Source organism: Nyctibius grandis, chromosome 23 (genome assembly GCF_013368605.1).
Source record: "Nyctibius grandis isolate bNycGra1 chromosome 23, bNycGra1.pri, whole genome shotgun sequence".
In the NCBI taxonomy this organism is placed as follows: domain Eukaryota; kingdom Metazoa; phylum Chordata; class Aves; order Nyctibiiformes; family Nyctibiidae; genus Nyctibius; species Nyctibius grandis.
The window spans coordinates 6,815,208-6,831,964 of record NC_090680.1 but is presented as its reverse complement, the minus strand read 5'-3'; the positions used below and the strand labels follow the sequence as shown (position 1 = coordinate 6,831,964).

Sequence of the window (16,757 nt, the reverse complement as noted above, 5' to 3'; positions counted from 1 at the left end):
ATACTGTTAGGCCCTAAGGACATTGTCAGTAATTATTGTGATAACATTTATAGCTTTTTAATATGGACTTTTTCTATGGAAGTTGGCTTTGAGCGTAAATTCTTACAAACATAAAGAGAAAATTCCTAAGGTTACAGGAGGGAAGTATCTCATTTAAAGTCCTGTAGTAAATATACTTTTTTTCCAGTTTTTAACAGAGTCAATTGAAGATACATGTACTATCAGCTTACCTTCTGGAAGCACACCTAGAAAACAGATGAACTCAGCTTTGAATGTTGAATTTGGTAGTGTATACATTGCGAAATTTAAATGGTTATCAACAGGTCCTGCTAGGGTAAGTTGGTCTATTATGGTGATATTTTGAGAATATTTAAAAATTAAAATTTTGGTTAAGCAAAGCTGGTGGTACTTAGTGTGGAAACACTGAGTTTTGATTATTGTTGCATCAAATTGCTTTGGCTAAACGATGGAGTGTGTAGTTCATTACTTTGTATATTTGGATTGCTGTCAGTAGAAAAGCTAACTGGGATTTTCTGTGGCCCCAGTTTTCAGAGGTAAAAGTTCTGTATAAATGCTGTACTGGGACAGAAATCATACTGAGGAAGCTTTTTGTGAATTCTATTAGAAAATAATGGCCATGTCACTTGAAATAAACACCAATTACTTTTCTCCAAAATAGTACAGATATTAGAATAAAGTAATCCATGGTGATCAGAGTTCTCATGAAATAATGAGAACATTTCATGGAAATTTCCTAAATTAATATACCAAAATCATTTGAGGGATGAGTTTAAATATTTTTAGAATCGACGCTTTTAGGTGGAAAGTGAAAATTTTCCTTGGAAAAAACAACTTTATTCTTTGTACTAGCTGAGCACCTCTGGAAGTCACTTTGCTGTCATTTAGATCCTGCAATATGTGTTTAGGAGTGTTGTTTTAGGTGAAACAGGCAATTTTAAGTCTCAAACTAGGCATATGGGACTTAGTAGTATTAGGTTAAGGGTTGTACTCTATGATCTTAAGGGTCTTTTCCAACCTAAATGATTCTATATTTTCAGTTTATTTCACTATAAGTAAAGAAAAATATGCAGATAATTAAAAATCCTTACTTTGTTCTAATCCATTTGTAAAAAGCAAACTAACTTATATTTTTTTAATCTTATTTCAGTTTACAACCAAGTATATTATGATCCCATTTCAGGGTAAGAGAATTTTTTTCTTTAGCTTTCTCTTAACTACATTTTTAAAGTATTGGATTAAAATACTCGGTATATATTTATATTGTGAATAATTTATAATCTTATTTGCTTTTGCAAAGACATTAAATATTTTTTTAAATTTACATTTTTCAATAAATAAAAGTATCGGTGACTATAGTGTAAGCATTAATAACTTAGCAGCTTCTTACCTTTTTAAGGTGAACTTGTTCTAATGGCCTTGCCTCCTGCATTGCTGCGTATATGAAGTGTTAAACTATAATAAATATGACTGCGTGTTTTTGAGCTGAAACATTAATCTTTTCAGATCAGGATTTTAGTCCCTTAGGTTTATTAAAGAAAAATGTGTGAGTTGACTGAAGCTAAGAGGAATATAACTGTAGATTTGCATTCAGTCCATTTTCCGAAGATGGGGTGTAGTTTCTGTATTTCCTAGGAGAAGGTTTGTGCGCAGTTGTGAATTGGACTGACTAAAAGCAAGTAGGAGATCATGATTTGCAGTATTTTTTTCTATATTTGTAGGTATTAACTGTGGTTATTCTGAACAAAAACACGTTTTTTTTTTTTTGGTGAAGAATCCTCCATTGAGATGTTTAGCTTTTGGTGTTACAATTTGGTAACTCTGTTTTACATAGTTTGATATAACTGATTTAAGTATTAATTCTCAACACATTTTATGTAATGCCAGGAATAAAATCTACAAGTACTGGTTTAATACACTCTGATCATACTTATGTCTTAGTATGTAATTACTGTAACACATACGACTTTATAATTACCCATGGCTGTGAAAGATATGGTTATTTTAAATTCTCTTTTCTACAGTGGCTCTTAATAAGAATGTTAATCTGACAGTGGATACTCTGCACCTGAGAAGGTTTGGCTTGTGGAGAAGTGATGGTGGCTGTTCTTCAACAACGATCATTTTCCTTTGGTTGTCTGTGGATTACGTAGAAAAGATTGAAACCCAATTAGGAAAGTTAGTTACCAGCAAGCCGTGTGAGTAATCTCTTTCCTTAAATGCAATGAAAAGGTGTAATTTATGGGATGTCGATAAAGCAGTTATTTTACAGTTGTGCTTCTGGAATACTGAGGAAAGCCTATAGCTTTTTAAAGATAAGTTGGTCAGTTTGCTTTCTAAAATGCCTCGCTATACTTGTATTTGGAAGAAAAATCTAATGTGATGTGAGTAAAAACCACTACTGCTTAATAAAAAGACCTTATAACACAGTTCAACTGTAGTCAGTGTGAGGAGGCCTTCTAAAACTAGGCTCTGTATGAGGTGTATCTCCCTTTAAAATAAATGGGATATTTTAAGTGTCCTTACTCTTGAGTAGTGTATGTGCTAGACGAAAGGCTTGATTTGATGTGTGACAAGACTGCGTTGGGCCATTGCATTATTACTGGAGAAAATTTCCCGAATGGCTGAATGATCTGCTTAGTCCATAAGGTCTTACACACTGGCTCTGTTTGTTTTTCTAGCATGATGCTCTGTAACTGAATACAAATTTTGCTCAAATATTCGGAGTGGCACAATCACACAAGGGTTACACATTAGCAAAATGACATCTAACAAAATGATGATGTCAGAATTGCCTGTGTGAAATTTAACGAGTATGTTTACCCTGTACAATCACCACCTGTATGAAGAAAAATTATAAGTAATGTTAACTTTGCATAAGGAGCATGAGTAGTTTGAGGTGAGATACTGAGTGAAATTTTAGCAGTGAGTTACCTTTACTTGATGTAAGTTTATCAAAGTTACTGGTAGCTTCTATAGGCATAGCTCCCAGTGAAATGAGTGGAATCTGAGTATGGAGCTGTGAGGCACTTTTTAATCTTAGGTTTATGTGCCTTGATTGCATTCTTATGGTAGGAGAAACCTTCAGGAGTTGTTATTAAATTTCTATGCTTGAATGTTTTATGCCTTTTGTATATGTAGTAACGTAAATATTTTGAAAGGTATGTAGAGACTTGTTGAAACAATCAGTGGTGATTTTACAGATTGTGGAAATGTTTGCTATGATTGTGCTCTGCCTTCTTAGTGTGTTAATATGAGGGGAAAATATATCATGCTGAATCTGATGGCCTGAGAGGGGTGAGGCTGCTGCAGCTCCATGTCCCCAGGTCCAACCAGTAGCAAGGCTGAAGATGTAGTCACAATAGGTACACGGCACACACGTACACCACATGTATACATAGCTGGCCACACAGATAGCAGACACACAGCACTCACACAAACCAGGCAGCACCACAGCCTCATCCTCCTCCCGCTCTGGCTGAGCAGGATGGAGGCCTACTAGTGAGAAAATACGTGTGTGTGTATATATATGTATATATATAGCACAGAATCACAGAATCAACCAGGTTGGAAGAGACCTCTGGGATCATCGAGTCCAACCGTTGCCCTGACACCACCCTGTCAACTAGACCAGGGCACTAAGTGCCATGTCCAGTCTTTTCTTAAACACCACCAGAGATGGTGACTCCACCACCTCCCTGGGCAGCCCCTTCCAGTGTCTAATGACCCTTTCTGAGAAGAAATTCTTCCTAATGTCCAACCTGAACCTCCCCTGGCCAAGCTTGAGGCTGTGTCCTCTTGTCCTATCGCTAGTTGCCCGGGAGAAGAGGCCGACTCCCACTTCACTCCAACCTCCCTTCAGGTAGTTGTAGACTGCACTAAGGTCACCTCTGAGCCTCCTCTTCTCCAGGCTAAACACCCCCAGCTCCCTCAGCCGTTCCTCGTAGGTCAGACCCTCCAGACCCTTCACCAGCTTGGTCGCCCTCCTCTGGACTCGCTCCAACACCTCAACATCTCTCTTGAAGTGCGGGGCCCAAAACTGGACACAGGATTCAAGGTGCGGCCTCACCAGTGCCGAGTACAGAGGGACGATCACTTCCCTAGACCGGCTGGCTACACTATTCCTACTAGAGGCCAGGATGGCATTGGCCTTCTTGGCCACCTGGGCACACTGCTGGCTCATGTTTAGCCGGCTGTCGATCAGCACCCCCAGGTCTCTTTCCGCCGGGCCGCTCTCTAACCACTCTTCCCCCAGCCTGTAGCGCTGCAGGGGGTTGTTGTGGCTGCATGGGGTATATGTTGTGTATACATATATATATGTACACACACACACACACATATGTACAAGGTGGGTCCCTGGGTCGTCTGGGCTCAGACACTCAGTCTGCCCAGTTGCTGCCCTGGATCCTAGTCTCCCCAGTTCCTGGCATCCGGACATACAAGCCACCGAGACCACTGCCAGTTGCTTGGTACAGACAGTCATGTGCGTGCAGGCACACAGCTGGCCACGATTCCCCTGGTCCCAATAGCTGATCCTCTGCATCCTCATCCTTAGCGATACACAGGCAGTCTCACTGCCAGAGCTGTCTCTTGGGGACCTGCTCAACCCCCTGGCTCCCAGGGCACTTCATCTATTCACCTATTTTGGCTTGATCTTCACTAGCAATCACATGCTCACGTGCACACATGCTCTTGCTCCAGTTACTGTGCTCAGACCCCCATACACACACCAAACAGAGAGTCTCTTACCCAGGAGAGAGTTTAATTTAATAAGAAGGAATTTAATAAGAAGAAAGGACAGACTGCATGGATCAATGCACAGGGCATGGCCAGACAAGTGTAATGACCAGCAAAGTATTTACATGTGACTGGCCCTTTTTATGCCCTTAGCCTTCTATTTTCGCACACTTGTTCCTCCCAAAATCGCCTAAACCCCTCCCTGTCCCTGCCTTTGGTTCTTCTCTAAACATCCCATAATAAGTCCTGTGCAAGGTTCCTGCCTGCCATTGTGCCCGTGTGCTCCTCTGGGCTTGTGGAGGTGGGCCTTTGGGGGGCTGATGGCCCCTGTGATGAACCTGGCAGGGTATTATTTGGGCTCCCCCTCCTGCCATTGTCTCTCTGTGCTCCTTTGTGAGTGTGCAGACAAGCTTTTATCAGATAACCTAGGAGTTAGTACTATCCATTCTCTCCTTTTTCCAGCCAAATCCGGTGAATTTGTATTCCTTGAACTGTCCCAACCGTTCACAGAACGGGAAGAAGACAGACTGATTGAATTGATTACAGATGTGAGCAAGAAGAACAGAGCACCAGATCTCTCTGAGTTTCTGTCTTTGAAGCAAGCGTTACCCTTGTTTAAGGACCTTTCTCCTGAAGAGAGCTCTTTTATGAGTTACAGTAAGGATCTACTAAAGCAATATATGCCAAAAGAGAATACCTCAGATGCTCGTGAGCCTGCAGTTCAGGTTAGTGAGTAGCTGTTGCTTGATTCATCACCACCTGTTGGCATTCACATAGTCTAGTAAATTTTAGATCAGCCTGTTGCAGGAAATAAATTCTTCCTTAATCCATAGCTCAAAAAATCAGTAAGTGGCAAATACTGAAGCTTTTAGGTTGACTCGTGGTTGCATATGCCTAGAACCACAGGGATTTCCTGCCCCTGTGGTGTCTCCAGGGCAGCAAGTTGGGAGTTAATCAAGTGATGGAGCCATTTTTCAGTTGAGCTGGAAGTGAAGGGCTGTAGCAGAGGAGGACCTGTGTACCTTGCTCATTCCAGACACCTCTAGACATTCTTGTGGGGGCTCCACAACTTGAAATGCTAAATGATTCCTAAGGCTGCTGGGGAGATGGGGCTGGGCAAGTTAATGTGTTAATACACCTCCCTCTGAGGAGTAAATGTCTCAACCCAAGTCACAACCTGTCATCATTTTTAAAGTGACATAACTTTTTTATTGCCTGAGCAGTGGCACATTTGCCTAAATACTGATGTTTACACCTCTGCTCTCCAGCAAGATCCCTCTTCAGTGATGCAGGGTACTCCTGTGGGCTTCAGGCTTGGTTTTTGTGTGTTCTGTTTTACGTATCAAGCTGTGTAATGCTTTTTACTATTATTATTGTTTGGATTTTTTCTGGTAGGAATCAAAACCAAAAGTGGCCAGGCCCAGTTATGCCCTTGCAAATAAGCAGAAGAGTGGTTGCTATTCTATCTCTCTGTCCTCTGCACTGAATGAAGAATGGAAAGAAGTAAGAGAAGCTGGAGCAGTTAAGAAGTAAGTATATTTCATACAAAGTAGAAGGTGAAAATAAAACAAATTGAATAAGCAAATTGCTGGAATAAAAGCATTCTCCAATTGACTTGAAAGTGTTATGTGAAAGATGCTCTAGAAATCTAAAATATCGCCAGGGATGAATGTAGTTATTCCTGTTTCCATCCTGATAGTTAGCAGCCAAAATGGACGTGTTACAGGATGACAGAAAATCTGACAGAAATTGGAGAATACTTGAATTGAACTGCAGGCTCATCTCATGAATGCATCAATGGAAGGGTAGGGACCTCATGGCTTCTGTGATTGTCCATCCAAGTCCATATCACAGCAAAACTATTGCTAACTTAAGCCGAGCCATTTTTTTAATCTAAACGACGCTTTCTTTCGCAGTTCTCTCACAATCTATGTATAACTAGTTTGACATACAATTTACTAGTTCGCACAGGAGCTTGGCATACAAAGGACAGAAAATGAGAACACACAAATGTGTAATGCAGCAATATACTGTGAGAGCGCTGACACGCCGCAGTTCTGTCTGCAGTAGCCTCTTAGTCCTCATACTTCTAGTACGGCAAACAGTAGTGAAGTAAATTGCTCTTAAGAACTTTTGCCCTTTGCTGTCGCTGTTTTTACTGATGGTACAGCAGTTGGTCTTGTTTCTGCGGCAGCAAAAGTACTCAGTTCATGGTTCCAGTTAAGTAGTATGGTTGTTAATCTAGAGCTTTTTAAATACAATTTAAATAGTACTATTAGAAGTAACTTGGGCAGTTTCAAACCACAGAATCAACCAGGTTGGAAGAGACCTCTGGGATCACCAAGTCCAACCGTTGCTCTGACACTACCCTGTCAACTAGACCAGGGCACTAAGTGCCATGTCCAGTCTTTTCTTAAACACCTCCAGAGATGGTGACTCCACCACCTCCCTGGGCAGCCCCTTCCAATGTCTAATGACCCTTGCTGAAAAGAAATTCTTCCTAATGTCCAACCTGAACCTCCCCTGGTGAAGCTTGAGGCTGTGTCCTCTTGTCCTATCACTAGTTACCCGGGAGAAGAGGCCGACTCCCACTGCGCTACAGCCTCCCTTCAGGTAGTTGTAGACTGCACTAAGGTCACCTCTGAGCCTCCTCTTCTCCAGGCTAAACACCCCCAGCTCCCTCAGCCATTCCTCATAGGTCAGACCCTCCAGACCCTTCACCAGCTTGGTCACCCTCCTCTGCACTCGCTCCAACACCTCAACATCTGTCTTGAAGTGCGGGGCCCACAACTGGACACAGGATTCAAGGTGCGGCCTCACCAGTGCCGAGTACAGAGGGACGATCCCTTCCCCAGACCGGCTGGCTACACTATTCCTAAGAGAGGCCAGGATGCCATTGGCCTTCTTGGCCACCTGGGCACACTGCTGGCTCATGTTTAGCCAGCTGTCGATCAGCACCCCCAGGTCTCTTTCCGCCGGTACATGTGCTGCATGGTGCATAAACCCAAGTTTCCTGCTTGGAAATGTGGAAGTCCTTATTGGAGTCTTGATGAGCAGGAAATCACTGTTCTTTCATACTATTTGAGAATATGTCCCCTAGTGTTTCTTCCCATTTTATATAGCCATTTGTCAATTACTTTTCTCAAAAATAGAAAAACAAGATGAAAGTAAAAGATAAAATCTCCTTTGCAAAAGTTTTCTCAATTTCAGTGTGTGGTGGAGTGCATATTTCCTTTGTAACACTTAACTGTTGGAGGAAGAAATGATAAAGGACTTTTGAGTTAGTCAACAGTTTTGAGAACTACCACTTTTAACAGGTTTTCTAGAAAATCTTCTACATGTGGAACAGCCATGCTAAGAAGAATGTCATGTAAAACATGTAAAACAGTTTGTCACTGTTATAATGTGATTTGTGTTTTCTAGTTTAATTGTTTATCCACCTCCACCTGCAAAAGGAGGACTGGGAGTCACAAGAGAAGACCTAGAGTGCTTAGAATATGGAGAGTTTCTCAACGATGTCATCATTGATTTCTACCTTAAGTAAGTAATCACAGCCTTAATTGTACCCTTCTTTCTGGGACCTGATCTGGGCTTGAATGTTACTGTAAATGTTGGTCACTAAATATGATACAACATATGATGAATTTGTAGGTTGGACTTTTTTTAAAGCTTTTGTGCATTCTCTGTTTCATTTGTTTCAATTTCATTCTTGGCCTTCTAAAGGGCTGTGATATAATCCAGACAGAATAGCTGGGGGGGAAAAAAGCCTCTTGGCAACCTCACAGAACAGAAAGTACTAAGTAGTTTGAAGCATGCAGTTGAACAATGTAGAGGGTCTGTGCTAGGTAGTTTATTTACTAAGTTTGCATGAAGTGGAGCATCCTTTACTATTCTGTGCACGAGTTCAGGAATTCTTCTGATGCACAGCTCCTGCAGAAAGGAACACAGCTCATATTTCTTGAGGAATTTGTGCTTGGCTTACCTGCTTCGTGCCATCCTACTAAAGTTGCTTGTGAAAGCAAGTTTTCCAGAACCAGCATTATGGGCCACCATTCCCTAAAGCTGAGGTTTATTTTCCCTGTGCTGACTTAAACCTAAACAGAATTCTGGCTCTTTTGAAGGTTGTCTGCAAGAATTCCAATCATTGCAGAAACCCCTCTGCCTTTCAAATTTGTTAGACTTCCCACATTCTCAGTTTTCATTGTGTTGCAAGCTGTGCCATGTATGACTCTGTTGCCCAAGTCATTGGGTGAAGCTGGAGGCACCTTGTGTAGGATGACTGCAATTATGAGAACTTTGGCCTTCTGGGATGGCAGAATAAACACTCAAGCTGATGTTTATAGTAAAACGATCAACAGTAAAATCATACGGAATGAGTACCTGTAGAATATTTCTCTTAACTTTCACATGGATAACCTGTAGGAGTAAAATGGAGAATTTATAGTACCAAACAGTTCTATGCTTTTTGTATACACAAGAGTGTAACACTCCATAGGCTTATACTTGGTTAGGTTTTCAAGCCTGTCTTATTTGCAAGGGCTAGAAACCTAACTCTAAAAATAAATTCAGAAGCCTTGATACTGGAGCACAAATCTGAGATAAAAAATAACTGCATTCTTAGTAGATACCTGGCTGTTATATACTCTGATGATGTCCACCCATGTACATTAGAGTAGAGGGAAAAGTTTGGCATGATGAGTGGCTGTGAAGGCAACTGACAGTAAGTGTAACCTGAGTATGATAAGTCATTAAAATAATTGTCCTTCTGTTTTATCGGTAACAGTACTTTCTAGAAAAGGAATTTAAGAATTTCCTTCTTTTTTTCCTTTGGTAGATACCTGTTGTTGGAGAAGGCACCAAAACATCTTGCTGACCGTACACACGTTTTTAGCAGTTTCTTCTATAAGTGCCTGACCAGGACAGAAAAAACCTCTGAGGGGGATCTCAAAGTTTCGTAAGTTCGTTTTAGATGCCATTATGACCAGAAATAAGCTGTCTGTTGATGCCGCTTGGAAGTTCTGAAGATCATCTCCTAATTAGCACATAAAATAGTAATCAGTGTTCTCCAGAGGATTAGTGGTTAAATGTTGTAACTCACAATTTAATCATACTGGTGCTTTTCATTAAAATCTACATGTGATTCATACTGAATATGAATGAAAATGTTAGCACCTTTCTCCAGCTTTATCTGAATCTTGACTTCAGACAGTTATTTATGTATTTTGATCTTTTTATTATAAACTCAGAGTTTTGCATGGTGTGCATTATCTTAAGAAATTGCACATCACAGAATCACAGAATCAACCAGGTTGGAAGAGACCTCTGGGATCATCGAGTCCAACCATTGCCCTGACACCACCCTGTCAACTAGACCATGGCACAAAGTGCCATGTCCAGTCTTTTCTTAAACCCCTCCAGAGAAGGTGACTCCACCACCTCCCTGGGCAGCCCCTTCCAATGGCTAATGACCCTTGCTGAAAAGAAATTCTTCCTAATGTCCAACCTGACCCTCCCCTGGCGAAGCTTGAGGCTGTGTCCTCTTGTCCTATCTCTAGTTGCCTGGGAGAAGAGGCCGACTCCCACTTCACTACAACCTCCCTTCAGGTAGTTGTAGACTGCAATAAGGTCACCTCTGAGCCTCCTCTTCTCCCGGCTAAACACTCCCAGCTCCCTCAGCCGTTCCTCGTAGGTCAGACCCTCCAGACCCTTCACCAGCTTCGTCGCCCTCCTCTGGACTCGCTCCAACACCTCAACACCTTTCTTAAAGTGCGGGGCCCACAACTGGACACAGGATTCAAGGTGCGGCCTCACCAGTGCCCAGTACAGAGGGACGATCCCTTCCCCAGACCGGCTGGCTACACTATTCCTACTAGAGGCCAGGATGCCATTGGCCTTCTTGGCCACCTGGGCACACTGCTGGCTCATGTTTAGCTGGCTGTCGATCAGCACCCCCAGGTCTCTCTCCGCTGGGCCGCTTTCTAGCCACTCTAAAAATATTTTTAGATTTTACCACATATTTCATTTTACATATTGGTAATAAATTATCATCCAAATTTTTAGTAAGAAAATTTTCTTACACACCAAGTTTACACATTTGTTTCTTAACATTTAAGCACACTGGAACTGGAGAGCTTCACAGAAAGGTGTCATTAAGAGCTCAGGAACCCTGCATCACTTTGTGTTTCCTGCTAAGACTGTGTAAAGGGTAGGACCATCCCTGGTGTTTGAGAGTGGAGATTGCCCTGTCACTTCACTTACAATGATGATCTGCCAGCAACTTTCATTCTGTTTTCATCATTCAGCTTTTTGAAGGGTTTTTTTCTGTTTCTCTGAAGTGATTTTTCTCCTGTTATCCATGAAGTCCCCAGGTTTTCATTCTACTGGCAAATGAGGCCACCTGCACAAAGAGGTGTGCCATCTTGTTTGTGTTACAGCCACTGCTGGATGAAAGCTATGTTAAAGGGGAAAAAAAATGCAACTTCTGTAGCATTTTCAAAGATGTCCCAAAAATTCAAGGACCTGTGCTTGAGAGAATGTCTTCCATCATTTTACTGTCTTCTGACCCTGCATGTTCTGAGGTGGAGACAAAATTATCCACGTTAAGAATGCTGTTGTGCCTTCATCTGATTCTTTATACAAGGCTGGACTGTCCATAACCTCCTTGAGGAACTAGAATGGCACTCTTAATTAACCGTATTTCAAGGACTGTAGCTGCTCCAGATCAGGAAATAGCTTTGGAAATTCTGGGTTTGTGTTTGGGCTTAAATACTGTCCTGGTTTTACTGGGATAGAATCATAGAATCAACTTTCTGTTCAGAAAAGCTGCACTATGACCACTATGTGGGCTGAGTATAACTCTGTGTATTTTATATTAGCATTGGTATTGGTATTGGTTTTTATTTATAAAATCTGTTTCCATTTCAACCCATGAGTCTCCTTTCCTTTTCCAATTCCCTTTCTCAGCTGGGGAGGGGTCACTGGGTGATGGAACAGCTGGCTATTGTTTAGCCCTGCATGTGGGCTAAACAGAGACAGTTACTTACCTGGTGATTACAGGTCGTTTGGGTTTGTTGGTTTGTTTCTGTAGGGTTTTTTGGATAAATGGATAGTGGAATATTGGGCTCCGGACTTTTGTAAATGGAATTACTCTCAACTGATGTAGCTACTTAACTGAAAGACCCTTTGCTTCTTTTTCTTCACACTGCTTAGGCATAGATTGAGAAAGCTCCTTCTATAGGTTCTTTCCCAAGTTACAAACATCCCTTCCTTTTAAGTTCCCAGAGCTTCTAGAGTTATGTAGCAGAGGAAGTTTGCAGCAAGTCTTCACTTAATGCTGGCCCGTGCAGAGTCCCACAGCAGCTTGGTTTTCCATTCCTCATTCCTTTTCTCCTGTTCCTCCTACACTGAAGTTTTTCTTGATCACAGATCAGGATGGAATCAGAATGGTAATAGGCATGTCTCCTGAGTAGAGTGAACATCAAGAAAGATGTTGAGGTGTTGGAGCGAGTCCAGAGGAGGGCGACCAAGCTGGTGAAGGGTCTGGAGGGTCTGACCTACGAGGAACGGCTGAGGGAGCTGGGGGTGTTTAGCCTGGAGAAGAGGAGGCTCAGAGGTGACCTTATTGCAGTCTACAACTACCTGAAGGGAGGTTGTAGCAGAGTGGAAGTTGGCCTCTTCTCCAGGCAACTAGAGACAGGACAAGAGGACACAGCCTCAAGCTTTGCCAGGGGAGGTTCACGTTGGACATTAGGAAGAATTTCTTTTCAGCAAGGGTTATTAGACACTGGAATGGGCTGCCCAGGGAGGTGGTGGAGTCACCATCTCTGGATGTGTTTAAAAAAAGACTGGACATGGCACTTAGTGCCATGGTCTAGTTGACATGGTGGTGTCAGGGCAATGGTTGGACTCGATGATCCCAGAGGTCTCTTCCAACCTAATTGATTCTGTAATTTTGCTTTCAGATCACATTGGAGCAAAGTTCTATGAACTGTTGGTTTCTATTTCAACTTATGCAAACTAAGAAAGCTGAAAATCTAAATTTAGTTTTTTTCTCAAAGTTTTCTTTTTCTCCTAGTATCTTGTTGTCTTCATTTAGCCCACACCTGGGGCTAAATAATAATTGGTTTTTCTCTCACCCAATGTCCCTTCCCCAACTGAGGAAGGAAATTGGGAAAAAGAGGGAGACTCGTGGGTTAAAATTAAACAGAGTTAATAAAATAAAGAAACCAGTATAAATGCTAACACAACACACACAAAAGTATACTTAGCTACAGAGTTGCAGCAGGTTGTTCTAGGAATACCAGTTGTTGGCAATGAGAAAAAGGGAGGCCAGAAGAGGGAGAGCAAAACCAGCCCCCTTTCTCCCCAGCAGGCCCTCTCTTTTCTAGTGAACTTGCTGTCAATGATACAGAACACACCCGTGGGCCAGCCTGGGTCAGCTGCCCTGCATTTAACTGCTAAGGGCCTTGATCACCATGGCTGGCCACAAACTGAAACAAAATCCCAGTGAAACCAGGGTACTTGTCCTCATGCTGTATGTCTGTAGGACTGGAAATGAAATGTGCTCCAGCACTTAAAGCTCAGGACTGGAGGGAATCTGGTTCATTCCCCATGCAATGCTACAGGCTCGGGGAAGAGTGGCTGGAAAGCTGCCTGGTGGAAAAGGACCTGGGGGTGTTAATTGATGGCTGGCTGAACATGAGCCAGCAGTGTGCCCAGGTGGCCAAGAAGGCCAACAGCATCCTGGCTTGATCAGAAATAGTGTGGCCAGCAGGACTAGGGAAGTAATTGTTCCCCTGTACTCAGCACTGGTGAGGCTGCACCTTGAGTACTGCATCCAGTTTTGGGCCCCTCACTACAAGAAAGACATTGAGGTGCTGGAGCGAGTCCAAAGGGCAACGAAGCTGGTGAAGGGTCTGGAGAACAAGTCTTATGAGGAGCGGCTGAGGGAGCTGGGGGTGTTTAGCCTGGAGAAAAGGAGGCTCAGGGAGACCTTATTGCTCTCTACAGCTACCTGAAAGGAGGTCATAGTGAGGAGGGTGTTATTCTCTTCTCTCAAGTAACAAGTGATAGGACGAGAGGAAATGACCTCAGGTTGCACCAGGGGAGGTTTAGGTTGGCTATTAGGAAAAATTTCTTCACAGCAAGGGTTATCAAGCATTGGAAGGGGCTGCCCAGGGAGGTGGTGGAGTCACCATCCCTGGAGGTATTTAAGAGACATGTAGATGTGGTGCTTAGGACATGGTTTAGTGGTGGACTTGGTAGTGTTAGGTTAACGGTTGGACTTGATGATCTTAAAGGTCTTTTCCAACCTAAACGATTCAATGATTCTATGATTCTATTTCTGGCCTTGCTACAGGTGTGTTTCATGACCCTATGCAAGGCATTTAGCTTTTTCCTTCAAAAGCTAAGCTTGTTTAGACAGGCCTTCAAAAGTGGTATTGCGAAGTTTAATTCATGGTTGTTTGTAAATTGCTATAGAGCTGTTTTTATACTGACTGGTGTTTAGACAAGATTTTTGCATTTAGTGTAGTCAATAAGAATTACTGGATAGATAACTGCAAGAAATCTTTTCAAAATCTGTGGATCCTTTTTTTCCGGAAGATTTTAAGATGGTTTGGAAATGGCTTGTTAGTCACTTGGGCTTAATGGTGTGCTGATTTATTTTTTCCCTGTTGGGGAAATTTCAAGAGGAAATGAAAAACCTATTGAGGGACTGGGAAGATGTAGGAATACTAATCCCTATACTTTGCTTTAACTAAGAAGAACAAATTTGAACAACAATTGTCATTTGGTTTCTGCAGAGCGGCCCAGAGGAGACACAGAAGAGTAAGAACATGGACTCGTCATATAAACATCTTCAGTAAAGATTATATCTTTGTGCCTGTGAATGAGGAGTAAGTCTGTGTGTTTTAGACACCTCTTCTGATATTTAAAGATTTAAATGGTTGAATGTTGTGGGGATAAAAAGATATATAGCTGTAAGCTTGGATCATTGGAAAGAAACACATTAGATTTTGAAGAAGTAACAGGCGTGGAATGGGTATTTTGAAGACTCTTCAAAAGTTAAACTTTTTATTTATTTGTCTTCAGTAAACTTGGCATTTTTGGGTTTTGTTTTACTGGAAATTGCTTTTATGTATTTTTCAAAATAATGTGTGTGTCATTATGATGATTCCTGTGCACTTAAGTAACATTTCTATAAAGAAATCACAGCAACTCATAGTGTTGATGGATCAGGAATAGTACTTCCATGGTCTGTGCCTTCGCTTAGTTAAGTAACTGACCTGCACATGGAAACTCCAGTAAAACTGAATAGTCATTGAGAGTTCATATGCAAAACAGCTGCAGAAGGAGATGAGGCTAGAGGCATGCCATACCCTCAGCTATATTCAAAAGTGGGATCACCATCACAGATTATTTTATTACTTTTTTTTTTTTTTTACAGTGTGGGAGGGGTGGTGAGACACTAATAAATTGCTGTGGTGGCTTTCTTGGGCTTTTTTAAAGGTATTGATATTTATTTTTGCTGTTATGCCACAATGCGAAGTAAAAAATGAGTGAGGGGATTAGTGTGAGATGTCATGAAGGAACATGGCAACAATGGTTCTGTGTCACAGAACAGTTGTCCATGTGCTCTCGATGTTATAAAAACTTTTCATATCCTTTTCAGAACCAAATGTTATACAGTTTTGACCTTTTTTCCCCCCCGCCTCTCCCCGCTGCTGGGCAGGTCTCATTGGTACATTGCAGTTATCTGTTTTCCTTGGTTAGAAGAAGCCGTGTATGAGGAGTGTCCCCATCAGAATTCATTATATCACCAGCCTCAATATTCTCCACTTGGGTCAGAGAGTAAGAACACTAGAGCTTGTTCAGTGTTGACCTTTTCTGGTAACTGCAAGGATGAAGAAGAAATGGATGCTAACAGAAGTTTATTCTCAAAAGGTGGGTAATCTAGAAGAAAATTATGTCAAGCCATATACAGTTCTAATAGTGTATTAATCCTTGAAAGAGAGAGATGATGTCTGAAACAGTATCTTTCACGTCAAGATTGATGTAATATGTTTTTGTATTATGATGCATAGCAAGGGCTGCACTGCGTTCTTACTGTCCACAACTCTGGAAAATACTGGAAGAGTCATGTAAAATCAATGGCTCAGATCCCATCATGAGTGGAAAGTTCTTGGATAAGAATTTATCAGGGAGGCAGGCCCTCAGTAACTCTGCTGTTTGAACATTCAGAAGGGAAGCAAAATTAGTTTATGCTTCACTATCGTGTTTTGAATGCTAATAATCATGAATTTGAAAATTAAAATATTTCAGTTAGGAATTATTTTCTGAAGACTTTTTAATTCGTTCTTTTGTATTAGGTGGCAATGAAATTGCTGCTTCTGCTTCAGTCCTGGGTTCAGGTATTTCTCAAGTAAGTGCCTTTTTGTACTGACAGAGAAAACATGTATTACGCTCTTTCTGAATGCTCTGAGACTTGACCAAGTGATTTTGCATCATTTTTTTGCAGCAGCTGTTGATGTTTACATGGCCTGCAGCATGTGCAAGGCACTTTGAATTAGCCTAAAGTCCTTATTTGCCTACCTCTGTTACCTATGCTATGCTTTCATGTGTTTTTAAAAATTATTTATTAGTTTCTCCCTTTCTGAAATGGGAGCCTCTCTGGCTTCACCTTTCATCTATGAAGATGTTTGAGTTTATAATTGTCATTTTTTTAAGATTATTTTTTTATTTTCTTTTCTTCCAGATGTCCTTAAGTAATTCCAAAAGGCAGATTTGTAAAAGGTACGTTTCTGTTTTCACACTAATATTGTATCTCTAAATTATACATTAGGAAATTCTGCAGTCAGTCAGTTATTTGTCATACAGCCACAGCTGTAGGAGCATGTCCATTTTTTGCCATGTTTGTTCTGGTATTGATGCTCTTGTTAAGCTCTATTCAAACAAAATATTTGCTTCAGTAGAGCTGGTAATGAAAGACCACAATGATTTTT

General features: G+C 41.5%; 1 protein-coding gene across 4 annotated transcripts in view; it reads left to right on the top strand.

Moving 5' to 3' along the window:
* The window catches only part of SENP7 (SUMO specific peptidase 7), a 52,350-nt gene that overhangs the window by 29,579 nt on the left and 6,014 nt on the right, over window positions 1-16,757 (top strand). For all 4 annotated transcript variants that reach the window (XM_068417348.1, XM_068417350.1, XM_068417349.1 and 1 more), the window contains 11 exons: window positions 188-334; window positions 1,169-1,202; window positions 2,043-2,216; window positions 5,218-5,480; window positions 6,151-6,284; window positions 8,179-8,295; window positions 9,590-9,709; window positions 14,559-14,651; window positions 15,488-15,699; window positions 16,125-16,177; window positions 16,511-16,548. In XM_068417348.1, coding sequence (XP_068273449.1) covers window positions 188-334; window positions 1,169-1,202; window positions 2,043-2,216; window positions 5,218-5,480; window positions 6,151-6,284; window positions 8,179-8,295; window positions 9,590-9,709; window positions 14,559-14,651; window positions 15,488-15,699; window positions 16,125-16,177; window positions 16,511-16,548 — 1,385 coding nt within the window. The remainder of the gene's footprint in view (window positions 1-187; window positions 335-1,168; window positions 1,203-2,042; window positions 2,217-5,217; window positions 5,481-6,150; window positions 6,285-8,178; window positions 8,296-9,589; window positions 9,710-14,558; window positions 14,652-15,487; window positions 15,700-16,124; window positions 16,178-16,510; window positions 16,549-16,757) is intronic.